Source organism: Perca fluviatilis, chromosome 14, assembly GCF_010015445.1.
Source record: "Perca fluviatilis chromosome 14, GENO_Pfluv_1.0, whole genome shotgun sequence".
Classification (NCBI taxonomy): Eukaryota; Metazoa; Chordata; class Actinopteri; order Perciformes; family Percidae; genus Perca; species Perca fluviatilis.
The window spans coordinates 8,959,366-8,978,565 of record NC_053125.1 but is presented as its reverse complement, the minus strand read 5'-3'; the positions used below and the strand labels follow the sequence as shown (position 1 = coordinate 8,978,565).

Genomic DNA, 19,200 nt, shown 5'->3' with positions numbered 1-19,200 from the left:
TGCTCTCGATAGATCTAAACTAGGCCTTTAACGCTGGTGCGCCCTCCCCATATACTACCCAGGGAGAATAAACTTTATATTTTTTTTTTTATTTTAGACGATAACCATCTTTATATCCAAAGCGTTTAAGGAGTTGGATAAACATATAAACACATTGTATTTTCTTAAGTGCAAGATTTAGTTATGAAGGTGCCTCACTGCTGTGTTGAGAGCATATAGTGTGGTTCTTACACATGGGCGTCAGAATGCTGAAGACCAAACAGAAGCAGAAGTTACCAAACATGAGAGCTGTAACATGGTAAAGAATGTGTGTGCCAATCCCTCCTTTACATACCAAACGTCTCCGTTTCTAAGAGATATGGGTTCACGTGTGACCTTTAACCCACTGTGACGATGTAAATGTCTGTGACGGGTCATCACAGAGAAAATACAACCCTCAGCTTTGTGCCGTCTTCAAGGTTTATACTGACACCTGCTGGCCCACTGTGGCGTTGACACATTTATTTTTGTGAGAAGCCGTCAAAGCTGCCAAATAGTACCTCTGTGCATTTCAATGATACATATTTTTTAGTCTCTTTTTCTGTGTTGACATAATACCAGTTACAGTTTTTATCATATAATACTTTTAAATACATGACACATACTTATAATAATAATAATGTTCAGACAGACATACAGACACATAGACGGATAGATAGATATAAATTATACTTTCTATAGTGTTAAAGACAAAATGAGAGTAAACAAATAAAATATTTATTAAATAAGGAGCAAAAAAACTATACAATAGGTATCATAACATTATACAAGTATACTTAAAAACAATAACTTAATTAAATGGTTGGACATAGTTCGCGGAATGCAAAATGAAATGCAAACTGTACTGTTATTAAGTTATTGTGCAGTTATGGATCAGATAATGTAAAGATGTTGAAAGGTTTATGCAGGGGCAGAGTTTTAAAAGAGATAGTTAGTACAAGCACAAATCATCATGAGGGCTATAGTTTTTCAGATACCCCTACCTCAGGTAGAACAAACAAACAACCTTTATGAAATAGATGGTTGTAATATCATGTTTACATCATGTAAAGTGCTGAAATTGATCAATATATTGACTTACCCCCTAACCCTAATACGGAAAAAGTGCAGAATAAAACCACTCATGTAATTTCTCACCTATTGCTTGGATTCGGTCTCATCAGTATTAAGATTAAGAAAGTGAGAGGCCATCCAGTCTTTGATGGCAGCGAGACTAAATGAGACATGGGTGTAATCAGCATAACAATGGTTGGACACAGCGTTAAAGTGACAAACAACATGGCCAAGGGGTAGCAGATACAAACTGAATGGAGCCAAGTCAGACACGTCAGATGAAAATCAATTTAAAGCAGTACCACCTACTGAACACAGTCCCAGAATTTGCTCTTAATAGAAAAGAAGTTTTCCAGTCCATACTCACTGTAATGTCATTTGTTTGCAAGGTTGTTTCCGTGGTGCGGTTCTTTAAAAAGACCGGACTGAAAATTAAGGGTTCGAAGTGGTCCTTAGGAGTTTTTGGAAACTTCTATCTGAGCTTTTAATTTGTTTCTCGTATCAGGGGATATGCTTCTTTTTCGGTTGTTACATTACATATACAAGAAAACACAAAGCTCGATCATGAAGTCGACGGTGAGGCCTAAGCCTTGGCTGGGACGACTGAGACTTTCAGTCGACAACATACACTAGATAGTTCATTAGGGAAGTTCTGATGGTCTGATCTCTTATGCCATAAATGAGAAAACTCAGACATCTATGGAAAGTAAAAATACACACATATATAACATTCTGTGCACGCACATCTTCTTTACTTGTGACAATTATCAAAAGAGCCATGAAGAGAGACTGAGGCCCAACTGCACCAGATGCAGCAGCATAGCGTTACGAGCTCAAGTTTTGTCTGCAGGCTCTCCAGGTCCTCAAATGGAAAATCTAACAGTAAAATTACTTGTGGCAGGATATACAAAGTTTTAAACCAACAATTTTTTCTTTTCAGACATTGGAGATCAAAGTCAAGTTTTTTCTATTAATTCTATTTACATTGCCAGACTTATCGCCACAACGCCGCGGATGAAGGTCTGGCTAGTCCACACATACATTCCTGGATAGGAGAATAAACGGTCTGCGTTTTTTTGAATTTCTTTAAAACCAATCACATTAATTTTGGGACGCCGCCAAGCTCCGGACGCAGCATCCGTTGCTCTGCAAAATAGTATTGTTTAGGAACTCGTTTAGCGGAGCAATTGCCGTAAACATATTCTTTGTAAATCTTTACAATCATTCCCCGAAAAAACCAAGCAGGCCCGCCTTGTTGCATGATCCAAATGTTTTTTGATACTTTACTTTACAGTGTGTTCAGGGGACCGGCAGCTATATGTATGAGACAAAAAATGTTGTAGCCTAAAAAAATGCGTCACATCACTTAGAGCACCTTTAAAGTTTAACTCAAAGAAAGCAGAATGTGAGGGACATCTAGTGAAATTTTTGGTGGCTCCAAAACTTTCCCGTAAATGAACCGTCTTCGATATAGACTACTTTGGACTGAACTTTATTTTTTTACTTTGCCTTTCCTGATTCCTGATTAACTCCCACAGGAATCATAAATCATGTCAACACTTACTGAAAACATTAACGAGCAAGGTTTTGAATATTTAATGTGTCTAAATGAGTTATCAGGAGACAAGGTCAGATGGGAAGGGTTTCTATCCATGACTCATTACTATTTTCAGCAGCTGAAAAACAACATTGCCAAAACAATATTGACATTCAAGATTTAGCAAAAGGCACCTGACAATTAAGGAAACATGTCTGAAAACATAAACAGTGACTCTTAAAGGTGCATAAAACTCAAAAGGTCATATTTGCTGAAACTGACCCTATGTTCCAGTAGAACTACAGTACAGGCCAAAAGTTTGGACACACCTTCTCATTCAAATGCGTTTCCTTTTTATTTTCATGACTATTTACATTTTAAATTCTCACTGAAGGCATCAAAACTATGAATGAACACATATGGAATTATGTACTTAACAAAAAAGTGTGAAATAACTGAAAACATGTCTTATATTTTAGATTCTTCAAAGTAGCCACCCTTTGCTTTTTTATTAATAAGGGAAAAAATTCCACTAATTAACCCTGACAAGGCACACCTGTGAAGTGAAAACCATTTCAGGTGACTACCTCATGAAGCTCACTGAGAGAACACCAAGGGTTTGCAGCGCCATCAAAAAAAAGCAAAGGGTGGCTACTTTGAGGAATCTAAAATATAAGACATGTTTTCAGTTATTTCACACTTTTTTGTTAAGTGCATAATTCCATATGTGTTCATTCATAGTTTTGATGCCTTCAGTGAGAATCTACAATGTAAATAGTCATGAAAATAAAGAAACACATTGAATGAGAAGGTGTGTCCAAACTTTTGGCCTGTACTGTACATAAAGCATGTAGTTTAGAAAAAAAATCCAGCTCCTCTGGCACCACCTACAGCCTGTAGTGTGATTTGCAAAAATCCACAGTTCCCTTTCATTTACACCAATCAGGGCCAGGGAGGGTGTCTAACTGCGTGTCAATCATTGCTCATGCACACGCATTCATTCTTAGGAGACCATTTGGGCTATAGCAGAAAGGGGGACTGAGAAGGTGTTGATGTTCAAATTCTTTGGCTAAGTCCTGGATCTTCACAATCCTACCTAAAGCACCTTTAATTTTAAAAACGTTATCGGCAGACAACTAAACTATGGACCCCTTAAATTAAAAAGGGTATTTTGCATTTTAAGATATTATTCAAAGGATATTTTTCCATTGAGAGAGTTTTCTTTGAGCCAGTATCTGTTGACCAGCAGAGGATCTGCAGTATAAGACATTTCAGCACTGCAGCTGTAGACATTCAGTGAGAATAGTAGAGCTAATAGGGCAGGGGTACGTGTTTAGCTAGGAATACATTACATTTATTTTCAAGTGTGCATTTATCATCATCCTTTATGAAAATCAAATGTAAAGAAAGCAATAATACAAAGAAGTCAATCTTGCCTTAATCTAGAAATATCAGTGGTGCAGATTTAGATTTCACTGAAGAAACAAGGCCGAATAATTCTGAGAGGGAAGTCATACTTTTGTGCACTTCTTGTTTCGTGGTTCTGAAATTGAGACTGGAGAGGTTACACTTCCAATGCACTTTCTGAAAAGGATGATATCAAGCTACAACAAATACAGTACAGGCCAAAAGTTTGGACACACCTTCTCATTCAATGTGTTTCTTTATTTTCATGACTATTTACATTGTAGATTCTCACTGAAGGCATCACAACTATGACTGAACACATATGGAATTATGTACTTAACAAAAAGTGTGAAATAACTGAAAACATGTCTTATATATTAGATTCTTCAAAGTAGCCACCCTTTGTTTTTTTGATAACTCTGCAAACCCTTGGTGTTCTCTCAATGAGCTTCATGAGGTAGTCACCTGAAATGGTTTTACCTTCACAGGTGTGCTTTGTCAGGGTTAATTAGTGGAATTTTGTCCCTTATTAATAAAAAAGCAAAGGGTGGCTACTTTGAAGAATCTAAAATATAAGCCATGTTTTCAGTTATTTCACACTTTTTCATTAAGTACATAATTCCATTTGTGTTCATTCATAGTTTTGATGCCTTCAGTGAGAATCTACAATGTAAATAGTCATGAAAATAAAAAGGAAACGCATTGAATGAGAAAGTGTGTCCAAACTTTTGGCCTGTACTGTAGATATGATGATTCAAATTAATGTGGGGTGTCCAGATAGCTCAGTTGGTAGAGCGGGCGCTCAAATATAGAGGTTTACTCCTTGTAGTAGCCTAAATGCAGCTAACTGATAAATGATTTTAATTTATGTGTTAAATGGTAATTTTCATTGTTCATTTATTTTGAGGAAATTAGGGGTAATATTTTTAGTTAATATTTACAGTAATGCAAGGAATTGTTTAATTATCTAAAATGTTCGTGGATAATTCAGAGTGCATTTATATTACATTGGTGATATTTTGGAAATATTGCATTGTTACTTTTAACCGTATACACCTTTAATTACATTGAATACTCTCGCGAGAGTCGTGAAGTAAAGTAAAAAAAAAAGGGGTTATCCGAGTGGTCAGTCAGGCACGGATAGAGTGGAGCCTCACAGTTTTTTGACCTTCTCTTTCTATTTTTCCCTTTTGCCGTTAATAATCATTTTTATTTTTTGTACTACTGCTGTACTGAAGTTTATGTTGCTAACCGAGTAAACGGATATATTTTTTCTACGAGTGGTTTCGTGGATTTATTGATGTGGATTCGGAGGCAAAGGGAGTGAACAAAGCGTCAAGCTAGGGCTTTACTCAGTGGAAATCTACATTTTTAGTCAAAAACTCGCTCTGCACGCAGTTATTGGACTTTGGAACTGCCTGACTGGAGACAAAGGATGGAAGGAGGAAACTTTGCGTTGAAACTGTAAGTTGAAGCCTTTCATGCTCTGAGGCGGATCGTCAACTGAAATCACGCGAGTGCGGTTGGTGTCGCCCGCCCGTAACAGAGAAATAAATGGATAAAAGGACGCCCGTTCGGCTGAACAACGAAGTGGAACGCTGTGTGTGTGTTAAGCTCACCCTACGGTTTGACATTTGCACTATTAAGGTGTGGAAACATTCGGTTGTTATGGATGAACAAGACAGTGGAAAACGGACAGTAAAAATGACTGAGAAGGCTGTTGAGGAACACAATTCTAGACAACTCAATGCGCAGGTGTAAGCTAACCCAGTTAACGAGCATGGTAAAGCATATTGAGCAATTAATGGAAGATGATGCGAATGCTGACATGGTTAAAAATAAATTGCGTGTGGACTTCAGTGGTTTGCAGCAAGAATTTTCCGACTTAAATTCTGGTTTGAGAAGATTTATGTCTGAAGAAGAATTCCTGGATAATCAAAAGAATTGGTTTGATCTTAAAAATAAGTCAATAAATGATTTCTTCTGGAAATGTGAGGAATGGATGAAAGACGTCATGAAACGCTCTGAGCAGGCTGAAGAGTGTGATAAACAAGTAATGCCCACAGATAGTAGGTCTACTTCATCAAAAACCACCACGAAACGCTCAAGCAAATCTGGATCACAAAGTGGAAGTGTGTCATCGTCATCCTCAATCAGAATAAAGGCAGAAATGGAGCGTGCTTCATTAAAGGCAAAGGCTGCAGCTTTACAAGAGAAGCTAGCAATAGAAAAGAAAAGAAGGAAGAAGTTTGCATGCTGAAAAAGATGCAGGGAAGCTCAACTGCAAAAAAAGCAAAGAAGCAGGCGGAGTTTGAGGCTGAACAAAAAAAAAACAAAAAAAAAAGCTGCTATAAAGGCTAGAAAGGAGATGCATGCAATGCAGACAGCTCTTGCAGAGTCAGATGCAAAAATGCAAATTTTGCAAAAATATGAATGCACACAAGCAGCTGAGAGCAGTAAAGAAGCTAATGAACAGATTGCTGAAACAAAGGTGAACCCCATCTACCAACCACCTACACAGCACACTCCGCCTACATCCAACTTTGGGACCAAGGTTCAACTAGCACGACCACAAAGAGCCCTGCCTGCATCAAACATGGACCTCAATGATGGACCAGTGCTTGATAGTTTATGCAAGGCTATCTCTCAGCAAGTCGACGTCACTGAGTACCTTGTGAAAAATCACAAAGCCGCATTACTCCCTGAGCTCACTATTCCAACATTCAAGGGTGATCCGCTTGAGTATAAATCCTTTATCAGATCTATTGAACATGGAGTAGAAGGTCGAACTGGTGACAATCGTGAATCGCCTACGTACTTTTTGTTGCAGTACACAAGTGGACAACCACATGAGTTGGTAAAAAGCTGCATTCACATGGAACCCTCAGCAGGTTATGCTAAAAGCGAAAGGAAATGTTGAAGGAGTTTTTCGGTAATGATTACAAGATAGCAGAAGCATACATGAAGGAGGCTTTGGATTGGCAGACAATCAAGCCAGAAGATGGTGCTGCACTGCAGTCTTTTGGATTGTTCTCTCACCGGCTGTTGCAATACAATGACTGATATAAGCTACATGGAAGACTTGGACAACACAGCCAACATAAAGGCACTGGCTAACAAGCTGCCGTACAAACTCAAGGGAAGCTTGGAGAAAGTCTGCATGCGACCTACAAGGAAAAACAAGAAAGAGGGTTAAGTTCAAGGATTTTGTCGAATTTGTCAACAAGCAAGTTAGATATATACTACATCCACTTTATGGGAACATACAAGAAACCACCACCAGGACAAAACATCCAGTACAACAGAAATCAAATCAACATGTGCAGACACATCCAAACCAAAGAGAGTTTTCACAGCGGCCATTGTCTCCTCCCAAACTGAAAACAAATTTAAGACTGAAAATGACAAACAACCAATGCCAAAAACACAAAATGTATCTGTGGACACAAACAGCAAGCCTTGTGTTTATTGCAAGGGAGAGCATCACAATCTCATAGTCTGCAAAAACTCAAAAGCAAGCCACACAAAGAAAAGATTGACTTCCCGCGGAAGCAAGGGTCTTTGTTTTGCATGTTTGAAACATGGTCATATGAGCAGCAGCTGTAAAGAAAAGGCTCAATGCCAAGAATGCTCTCGACTGCATCCCACACTGCTCCACATGAATACTAAAGGCTTGCGAGAAGAAACAGCAAGTGACGTTGCGTGAGCAGCAATCTGTTTCAAAGGCGCCCTTGTACATATGAAAGAAACTTTTGCTGTCACCGGGGGCCGGTAAGGAAAACTGTGCTCTTCGATCATTCCATTGTGTGTCAAAGCACAAAAGGGAACCAAGGCAGTGACAACGACGCATTTTGGATCCAGGTAGCTCAGCTACTTTCGCTACGGAGTCATTAATAAACCAACTGAGCATGAATGGACGCAATACTAGCATTTTGTTGCAAAACAATGGGGAACGAATCTGTTGTTAAACACTTGCATGGTGAATGGCATGGAAATCAGTAGCTGGATGGCAACCACTTTATTGAGCTTTCAGAGGTGTTTTCACAAAAAAACATACCTGTAACCAAAGACAATATTCCCCGCCAAGAGGATATTGACTGTTGGCCTCATCTGAAGGAGGTGAAACTCCCCACTATCCAAGCAGAGGTTGGATTACTCATGGAGCAAATGTTCCCAAAGCGATGGAGCCACTGCAGGTGGTAAGGAGCGTGGATGACGGTCCCTACGCCGTAAGAACAATTTTTAGGCTGGACAGTAAATGGGCCACTCAGAGGTGGAAGCGATACGAGGGAGACAAACACATTGACAGGAGTCACCACCAATCGTATCTCAGTAGCCAAGCTAGAAGAGCTCTGGCAGCTGCAGTTCAAGCAGGACTTTCCTGATGCTGGACAGAAGAAGACATTGAAATGTCCAAAGATGATCACCAGTTTATGGACATGGTGTCTCAATCCTCAAAACTTGTGGATGGTCATTACAGTGTTTGCTTGCCGGTGAAGAACAAGTCATTGTACATGCCAAACAACAGATCAGTTGCAGACCAGCAACGTGCGCTGATTCACCGGAAAAGATTCTCCAGAGATGTCAAGTTTCATGCAGAATATGCTACATTCATGGATGACATCCTCAAGAAAGCCGCCAAGTGAAGCTGGATAGCGGTGAACATCAGCTATCTGAGGGACGAATATGGTATCTGCCTCATCACGGAGTTAGACATCCAGTTAAGCAAAAACTGCGTGTTGTTTTTGACTGTGGAGCAAGCTTTCAAGGAACATCGCTGAACCAACAGCTCCTGCGAGGACCGGACCTAACAAGCTCACTGGTGGGGGTCCTCTTAAGGTTCCGACAAGAGACCGTGGCGGTCATGGCTGACGGGAGGCTATGTTCCACCAGGTCAGAGTTAGCAATGAAGACACAGATTTCTTCAGGTTCCTTTGGTGGCCTGATGGGAACTGCGAAGCGGGCACTTGTAGAACACAAGATGTTGGTACACATCTTCGGCGCGACATCTTCGCCAAGTGTTGCAACCTTTGCACTTCAGAAATGTGCTACAGATTTTGAGGATGAATTTGGTCAAGAAGCTGCCCAAACGGTGAAGACAAATTTTTATGTAGACGATTGTCTCAAGTCAGTTACAGATGAAGACACAGCAATCACCCTTTGCTCTGACTTGAGGAGCATGTTGGCAAAGGGTGGATTTCGGCTAATGAAATGGTCGAGTAACAGTCGAAGGTTGCTCAACTCCATTCCGGAAGAGGAAAGGGCTCAGGGTTTTCAGGACTTGGACTTGGATGAAGATAACTTGCCAATGGAGAGAGCATTGGGAATCCAGTGGTGTGCCGAAACGGATCAGTTCAAGTTCAAAATCAACCTCAAAGTTCGACCACACACTAGGAGAGGCTTGCTTTCCCTCGTCTGTTCCATTTTTGATCCGTTGGGTTTTCTCGCTCCAGTGGTACTGCCTGCCAAAAGAATCTTGCAAGACTTATGTCGGCAGAAGTATAGCTGGGATGAAGACTTGCCTGATGACGTCATTAAGAGCTGGGAAAAGTGGATGTTCGGTTTACAACAGCTTGAGACCTATGGAGTTGACAGATGTGTTAAGTCAAAGCGGTTTGGTGTGCCAGTCTTTGCACAGCTACATCATTTTGCTGATGCTAGTCAAGACGCATATGGAACAACAAGCTACCTACTGCTACGCACTGCAAGCGGTGAAGCTCAATCCACCCTGATTATGGCAAAGGCAAGGGTTGCGCCCTTAAAGTCTCCAACCATACCGAGAATGGAATTGACTGCAGCCACAGTTGCCGTCAAGATGGACAAGATTCTGAAGAAAGAGCTTGAACTGGAACTCAACGACTCAATCTTTTGGACAGATAGCACGGCAGTGCTAAAGTATTTGAACAGCAGAGGCACAAGATTCAAGACTTTCGTTGCCAATAGGATCACAACTATCCTGGAGCACTCTCAGACTACTCAGTGGAGATATGTTAGTACCAGTCTGAATCCTGCTGATCATGTCTTCGCGAGGACAGACTGTTGAAGCGTTCTTGAATAATGAAAGCTGGCTTTCAGGACCAAGTTTCCTGCTCTGTGCACAAGACCAATGGCCCAAGAATCCAGATCCTGGAATGCTGGACATTGAACGACCGAGGTTAAAAAGGTAGTTCATGCGCATGTTATTCAGACGCAAGACCCCAAAGATGAAATGGAACAGTTGATGACCTACTACTCATCCTGGACAAAACTTAACGCGCTGTGGCATGGTTTCTGAAATTTAAAGATTTGCTTAAGGAACTGAAAGCAAAGAGAAAGGAATCAAACTCACACGCGGAGAAAACAGAATTAATCAGTTCAAGAAAGATTACAAAGGAACACACCTAACCTGTGAAGGTTTGAATGAAGCAGAAGGAGAGATCGTGAAATACTGTCAAAAACAAAGTTTCAACGAAGACTTGACTATGTTAAAGAAACATCAAAGGGTAAAGAAAAGTAGTTCTCTACAACAAGCTGAACCCTGTACTTCAAAACGGAGTTATCAGAGTTGGTGGGAGGCTGAGCCGCGCAGCTATGCCAGAGGATTCCAAGCAGCAAGCAATCTTGTCAAAAAAATTTACACATCACAATGCTTGTGCTGAAGCACATTCACGATGTTACAGCTCATGCCGGGAGAAATCACATGTTGGCACAACTGCGTCAAAGATTCTGGATTCCCGGAGCAAACGGGCGCTATTAGAAGGTTTTTGTCCAGGTGCATCAGCTGTAAGAAACTACACGGAACGGCTGGTAGGCAACTCATGGCTGATCTACCAAGATGCAGAGTCCTGCCTGACAGTCCTCCATTCACAAGAGTTGGCGTTGACTACTTTGGTCCGTTTCTGGTGAAAAGAGGAAGAGGGAAAATAAAGAGATACGGTGTCATCTTTACATGTCTTGCCATACGAGCCGTACATCTAGAAGTCGCATCTTCCCTTGACACTGATGCATGCCTCAATGCAATTAGAAGATTTATTGCAAGAAGAGGACAAGTCAAAGAGATGTACTCTGATAATGGAACTAACTTCAGGTCGGCTGACACTGAGTTAAAGAAATCAATAAAAAGAATGGAACACCAGTAAGATAAGAAAGAACTTGCAAGAGAAGGAAGTTCAGTGGCGACTTCAATCCGCCAGCAGGTTCTCACCATGGAGGAAGCTGGGCGGGCGCTGATCCGTTCAGTGAGAAAAATTCTGAACATCACAGTGAAGGAACAGCTTTTGGATGAAGAAGGTCTCCATACCTTGCTGTGTGAAGCTGAGGCCCGCGTAAACAGCAGGCCAATCACCCAGGTATCTTCGGATCTCAACGATTTGGAGGCCTTAACGCCCAACCACCTGTTGCTACTAAAGGTCAAGCCTGAGTTACCCCCTGGAGTGTTCAGCAAGGATGACCAGTATGCTAACCGCAGATGGAGGCAAATCCAGTACCTCGCGGACGTCTTCTGGAAACGCTGGTGTAAAGAATATCTTATGCAGCTCCAAGAACGTCAACGATGGTCCACTCCTGGAAGAAATTTCTGTGTTGGCGATGTAGTGCTGATTGTGGATGATACATCGCCCAGAAATTCATGGCCACTTGGAAGAATTGTGGAGATTTTTCCTGACAAGAAAGGTTTCGTTCGTCAAGTCAAAATCAAGACTAAGAGCAACGAGCTTTGTCGCCCTATAACAAAGCTATGTCTTCTTCAAGGGTCTGAGGACAATGTATAAACTGTTCCAAAGGAAAGACCCTATTTCGGACAGGGCGAAGACCAAGAAGATTTCTTTAGTTAGTTAGCATGTAGGCTCCTTTTAATTTAAGTTTTGAGTAATTGTTTCAAGGACATTGATAACAATTAGGGGCCGGTAATGTAGTAGCCTAAATGCAGCTAACTGATAAATGATTTTAATTTATGTGTTAAATGGTAATTTTCATTGTTCATTTATTTTGAGGAAATTAGGGGTAATATTTTTAGTTAATATTTACAGTAATGCAAGGAATTGTTTAATTATCTAAAATGTTCGTGGATAATTCAGAGTGCATTTATATTACATTGGTGATATTTTGGAAATATTGCATTGTTACTTTTAACCGTATACACCTTTAATTACATTGAATACTCTCGCGAGAGTCGTGAAGTAAAGTAAAAAAAAAGGGGTTATCCGAGTGGTCAGTCAGGCACGGATAGAGTGGAGCCTCACAGTTTTTGACCTTCTCTTTCTATTTTTCCCTTTTGCCGTTAATAATCATTTTATTTTTTGTACTACTGCTGTACTGAAGTTTATGTTGCTAACCGAGTAAACGGATATATTTTTTCTACGAGTGGTTTCGTGGATTTATTGATGTGGATTCGGAGGCAAAGGGAGTGAACAAAGCGTCAAGCTAGGGCTTTACTCAGTGGAAATCTACACTCCTCAATGCAGCGGGCCCGGGGTTCAACTCTGACCTGCGGCCCTTTACTGCATGTCATTCTCCCCTTTCATGTCTTCAGCTGTCCTGTCAAATAAAGACCCAAAAATCTTAATCTTAAAACATTTTTATTTTTTATTTTATTTGATGAAAAAGGACACTAGGTTAATTATTTCTGCTTCAAACTGTATTCATTTAATAATTATGTAATTATTTACTACAGTTTGTGACAGTTTATGGCGTCTTGCCTGTTTACGGCTTACGGTCAGCTCTGTGCGTTGCTATGATTGTTGTACACAAACCAACTGGCCAACAGTTCGCAAGGCTGCGGTAGGGATGCATGCCCTAAGGAAAAAGAAGGAGAAACTCCTTTTAAACATTATGAAAGACTTGGATATCAACCTGTTTTTGGATATGCGCAAACATCTGTGGTAGAAATTGTCATACTTAGGGGAGATGTTCGGTCAACAGCGTCTTTTAAGAGTTTTATTACTTGCAAGAAAGGTTCAGTACATCACAAAAGAGTCTAAGAGAATGAACAGAGGAACTTAAAAGCATAAGGTACTTATGAATTTCTGTTGCTGGGCAGAAAAAGGCCAGGTTGTGACCGAAGTGAAAAAGCCAAAGAAAGGTTAGTGGGAGACTGGTTGGAACCAGCTCTGTGGTTATCGTATAGGAACGATCAACTCATGGCGTGAGCTGAGCAGGGTCAAAAGGGCATGCATACTTCAGAACATTCTGTCTAGACATTCTGTCTGAAACATTTGTATCAAAAGTAGAAACTGCAGATTAAGAAGAAAGACTAAGCACCAGTATAACAGATTAGTAAATTTCCTTTACACATCGCAATGCCGACCTTTTCAAGGAGGTCGATGAAGGAATGAAAGAGGGAGTCTGTGTTCGCGCCGCACAGTCTGACAAGTCCACCACCGGTGGAACAACCCAGTCTCACGGCAGTTCGTGAAATGGTCACGTTATTTAATCTATTGATTCGTGTAGACGGACCCGATTATGTCGGGGTTTTTTGCGGTGGTCAGCACAAATTTTAATGTAATGTATTTCAATAGCATGCATATTTCGTGATCACAGCACAACTACGGTAGGGAGTAGTATGAAAAGCTGAAAATCCGTGTAGGGAGGTCGGTCGGGGTGGTGGATAGGGTCAAACAACGCAACACAGGACTTTCACCCCGTAGACCGGGGATCGCGTCCCGCGTGTGGCGTCTTATTTCCCCGTTGTTCTTTTCGTAAACACAACCGTCCGCATGTGACGTTCCTTTCCCCGTTCTTTTCCTAAACACAACCGCTTGTTATGGCGCGTCCCCCAGACAACCTCCGTATAGATGCTTCCCATTCTGTGCTGAGCACCACGAAAAAAAACGTCCTAATTGTGTCCGTGTACACAAATCAATAAATTAACAAAACTTAACCATTTCACGAACTGTGAAATCGTGTTGGGTGGAAAACTTAGAAAAAATTCCAATGTTGCACGGCTGCATCTAAAGAGAAATATTAGTGTAATATTCCCTTTCATTAGCAATGTGAACAGCTCAGTCGGATTATTGTCTTTTTTGTGGGCAAAAAACTGATTATGTGCATGTAAACATAGTCACCGAAGATTGAAATTTGCTCCATTTACTTTGGACTTCTTTAACTTACTTGCAATACTTTTCTCTACAAAAAGGTACTCATACCCTCTCCATTAAGCATTGTTGATTAACACCCACAGGAGGCAATCATTATATCAATATTTAATGAAGACATGATGATGAGTAAGGGTTTGAATATTTCATGTGTCTTAATGACTTATCAGGGGATTGGGTCAGCTGTGGGGATTTCTCTCTTTGTGATACCTTAGAGTATTTCACCAAACTAAAAACAATATGTCCAACAACAACAACAACAACACACCTCATTATTTTAAAAAGGTTAGCAGAAGTCTAACTTTCACTGACTTGCATTTACTGCTCTTTTCGGTTTTCTTTTGGGCCTCAGATGTTAAAACATATACTATTAGAATAATTGATTTTACATTAATAAATCTAATGTAAAAAGCGTAGAGACAAGCTACCGCTATACATTTTAACACAAGGATACAACAAATGACCATCAGATGTCGAAATCAAAATTTAAAAAAAGTATCAATCTTTTATTATATAAATTGCAACCTTTCGGTAATAGAATAATAACATCAATTGCTTTTTCAGTTCACTAGATGGAGACCTGAATTGAGATGAACAAACCAGATCATTTTTTTTATTTTAGATAAAACAGATGTTGACAAAGTTTCTCTTTGTGTACATAATTTGAAGTTGGAAAAAAGGTAATGAATTGCAATATATCGCAGAATATCGCAATATGTTTAAAATCGCAATAATACCGCATCGTGACATAAGTATCGTGATAATATCGTATTGCGGGGCCTCTGGTGATTCCCACCTCTACCAATCAAACAACCATGCCCTAAAACACAATTACTCTTACAACTTAATTTTTTTTCTTTTCATAACTCTCGTAAAGCTTTGCCCAAAATCCATCTGATAGTTGTCCAACACTCACTCTCTGTAGACCTATAAGGCGTATTGCTGTAAAAGATTTGTAGTTTGCGCTGACTATAGTCAGCTTGGATTCGCAGAGGTTACAGTGGATTCCAAAGGCAGGGACTTAAAAAAAATAAATAAAAAATAGTCAAAACATTCATGGAAATTTCTCAAAATACTCCTGTTGCCGATCATCCTTCTCTAATGGGATTCTGTCATTATATTTAGGAATGAGTTTGGAGTACTCGTTACTTATTAGGGCCCAAGCAACAGAGGAAGTGAGACTGAGCCTAAGCACAAGCCTCTTGTCCATGACTACATCCTGGTAAATGGTGTTTTTACATAAACACTTTTAGTCGCACAGAGCCAAACCATGGCATGCTAATTTCTGTCCTTTACCGGGGTTCCTCTGCATAGTGGAAGTTTTACCGCATCCAAAGCAGTTAAGCCAGCTTTAGGTCAAATGATAACATCAAACTACACCACGGTCACATGCTTAAAACAGCCACCGTGGGGCAGTACATAAGAACGGTCATATATGTTGTTTTGGGAGTCACTGAAAATGGACCTATTCTGTTGTTTACGTGAGCATGTGTTTGGTTAGATTCCTGCTGATGAAAACCCAACCCAATTTCTGGATTTTGCTGATTTATAATAAAAGCTTTCAAGTAACAAAGGGACTTTTATTGTGAAGAATTTATAGGAAATCTTACAAAAGAATTTGAACAAAAATAAATACACAACAATTCGTATATCTTATGATATTATGGCAACCGACAGCGAAGTTCAGCCGACCTGTCACGTGACAGTTAAGTTAAGCGGCCGTTTCGGTTAACTTCAGCCGACAAAAGGCGACGGTGAGCCGGGTACCGGGCACCCCGAGATGACGGTCGTGACAGTTAAGTTTATCTACAAAAATGTGACTGTAATGCGGCGATGTGACAGTTACAGTTAGGCATTAAGGGACTAGTTAGAATAAGAAAGAAGTTTGTAGTTTGTGTTAAAACACCAGTCCTCCCAGTACTTCTGGGACATGAACACCCATTACCTGGGTAAAAGTCTTGTGTTTGCCCCCTTAACTTCTTCCTGTGTTTTGGGAAATAGGATTTGAACCAGCATTAAGCAGCAGATAAAACATTTGTTTTGCCTATTTTGTAAGCAGAATTTGATTGTGAGTAATTAAATTGTGCCAAAGGCTGTTCTCAAGTCGAGAAATACCTTATCAACTTCAACTTTATACCTTCCGTAAGGAAACAATTGGTTGTTCCAACTGAAATCCAACTGCATTGGGTGTAGAGTATCAAGCTGACCGATACTTTTGATGATAAACATTTTTCTGCTACCTTTGTCAATAATTACAGTTATTTATAAGTGGCCTACTAGTGCTGATGTTGAGAGAGGCTTTTATGCTTATTACATTCTCTACAGTCTTTTTTATATTATTAGTATATGTGCAAACAATGAAGTAGACTTTTTGGATAGATGCTGTTGTCGTGGCCATTAGGGAACAATCGATGACAAGAACCAGGGGCGTGGAATATGATAGAAGGGGAGTTACACCAGCTGAACTGGGTGTAAGGATGGAGCTCATAAACAAACCGTGCAGACCCACACTGTCTGCACTGAAACAGATACACAGCCTCTAACTCTCAAACAGTCTGCGGAAGATGGATGTTTATGAGTTTTGCTTGTGAACTAACCAGGCATCCCTACCCTTCCAACGGACGGATGCAAGGATGGATCTTCACGGATATAAGAAGACAAACTGAAGGAGACGATTAATTGTGCTTTTTGATATCAATAGGTTCATATTTTGGATTTATTTAATGTTTCTCTAAGATGTCATATGCAAATCAGTCTCAGTCCAACAACACTGTTGGACTGCAGTATATGGGGTTCCTGGAATTAGTGCTGTTTTCCACTGTGACTTCAGTGCCATGCTGTGTGTTTCTCTTCATTAACGGGACCATGTTGTTCACCTTAAGGAGTAAAGTGGTGTTTTGTGAGACCTCACGTTACATTCTACTGTTTAACCTCCTTTTTGCAGACACTGTACAGATGTCACTCGGTCAGTTACTTTTTATACTGAATGCTTTTAGAATAAGGCTGACATATCCTGTGTGTGGTGTTTTTACCATGCTTGCTTACTTCACAAATGTAATCCCCCCTCTCACACTGGTGGTGATGTCTCTGGAGAGATATGTGGCTGTGTGCTACCCACTGAGACACTCTACAATCGTCACCATCAGGAACACAGCAGTGGCTATCATGGCGGTTTGGGGCTTTAGTTCACTAAATATCCTCACACAAGTTATTTTACTGTTAGATTTTAAATTTGAAAACCTGGACAGCCTGACGATGAAAGAGAACTGCGTCAGAGAAACCATGCGTCTCGGCTCAACGTCTGATCTTTACGATAAAGTGTACGTTTATTTTGTGTTTGTTTCAGCTGGCGTGGCAATCCTTTGCTCCTATATTGGCGTGTCGATAGCAGCGAGGTCGGCCTCCACAGACAAAGCCTCAGCTCGTAAGGGTCGTAACACGCTGCTGCTGCATATGGTGCAGCTGGGCCTCAGTCTCTCCTCAACCATACACAACCCACTGCAACTAGTGCTCTCAAAGGTCCTAGACAAGAAAATATTTGTGCGCATCCAAATTGTCCTTTATGTGTGCGTTATCATCTTTCCATCATGTCTGAGTTCTCTCATCTATGGAATTAGAGACCAGACCATTAGACCCATCCTGATAAAAAATCTTTGCTGTCAGTGGAGATGCGCACTTTCCCTCTCAGTCGTCCCAGACAAGGCAAAAAGCAGCATGCATATCAATTCGTAGATCAATATATTTAACAAAATGTGTTTATTTTTTACTTTTAAACTGTGTAGCGTGGCACTTTAAGTAAAGTGGGATTTGCTGCATGCTATATGAGTACCTACAGTAGATAAATACTTATATTGGATAGAAGTGATTGTAGCTGAGTGGGTCTTTTTTTGGTCTCTGTTTTATTGTGCTCTTTTGGGACTTACAGACAATAGCAAGGAGGTAAAGTTTCGGAGCCACAGGATACACATGACTATAATGGTGATCCTTGAATCGTTCACATACATACATATACACATATATATACACACACACACACACATATATATATATATATATATACACATATACACATATATATACACATATATATATATATACACACATATATATATATATATATATATATATATATATATATATATATTATAAATAAAACAACACACATATATACATATATATATATATATACACATATATATATAAACCGACAAATGTGGGAGAAAATTAAAAGGGATGTTTTATATGGAAGAAAATGTGATCACGTTCAGAAACAACAAGAGCACCTTTTATCATTTGCAATGAGGTGTAGTCCACTAATAACTTTAAAATACAATCACAGAATCATGAAAAACATTAGTGCATCAGGGACATTCCTCAGCGATGACATGAATGTCTACAATATGAATGTATTTGTTAAAACATTTCAATTGAATAGCCATATTAACTCTTATTCTAAGATGTTTGTAAATTCTGAAAACTTGCAATTGCCATTGTTGAAATGAACAACATTACAAGGTTACAGTGCAAATGCATACTTTTTGCAAAGTTCTAGATTTTAAAAAAGTGCAATGGTAAAAAAAAACTCCGGTTCATTAACTCTTGGGTCTTATTTAAGTAACTTTGGCCATCATTTCTGACATCGCAGCCAGGGCTAAGACTTTCATGATATGATATGACATGACATGTGTGCCGATGAGATTTGTATTAGGATTTTCATTTGGTGCAAAAATGTATACCCTTGAATATCGCGATATTTTATTTTGCAATACTTTATCAATTTTCAAAAAGGCAATATTTTTTTTTTACGTTAAAAAATATTCATGTAAGACAGTGGTTCACGTTTATGCTGCGTTTAAACCCTCTACTGCTAGATGGCTATGCTAAGACACACCACTAGTGTCCTTGCCTAACAGTGCCTAGCAGTGCCTGACTTTTTGCTAGAAGCTAACAACGTAGCTATGGCTGAACTTTGGCCTACTTTAGCATATAAAAATGTGCTCACTAAGAACCTGTGAACCACAATCCCAAACTGGCAGTTTGATTTTCTGTGTACTGAATTGTTTACTTAAAGTAATATTCTTTGACTTTTATGAA

The 19,200-nt window shown here is 39.8% G+C and overlaps 2 protein-coding genes across 5 annotated transcripts in view; one reads left to right on the top strand and one right to left on the bottom strand.

Moving 5' to 3' along the window:
- LOC120572425 (prostaglandin D2 receptor 2-like) overlaps positions 1 to 19,200 on the bottom strand; it is a 101,918-nt gene that overhangs the window by 6,596 nt on the left and 76,122 nt on the right. The gene's annotated exons all lie outside the window — the stretch shown is intronic.
- Positions 16,843 to 17,838, top strand: LOC120573559 (odorant receptor 131-2-like). Its single transcript, XM_039823349.1, has one exon. The coding sequence runs from the start codon at positions 16,843 to 16,845 to the stop codon at positions 17,836 to 17,838; it is 996 nt and encodes a 331-aa protein (XP_039679283.1).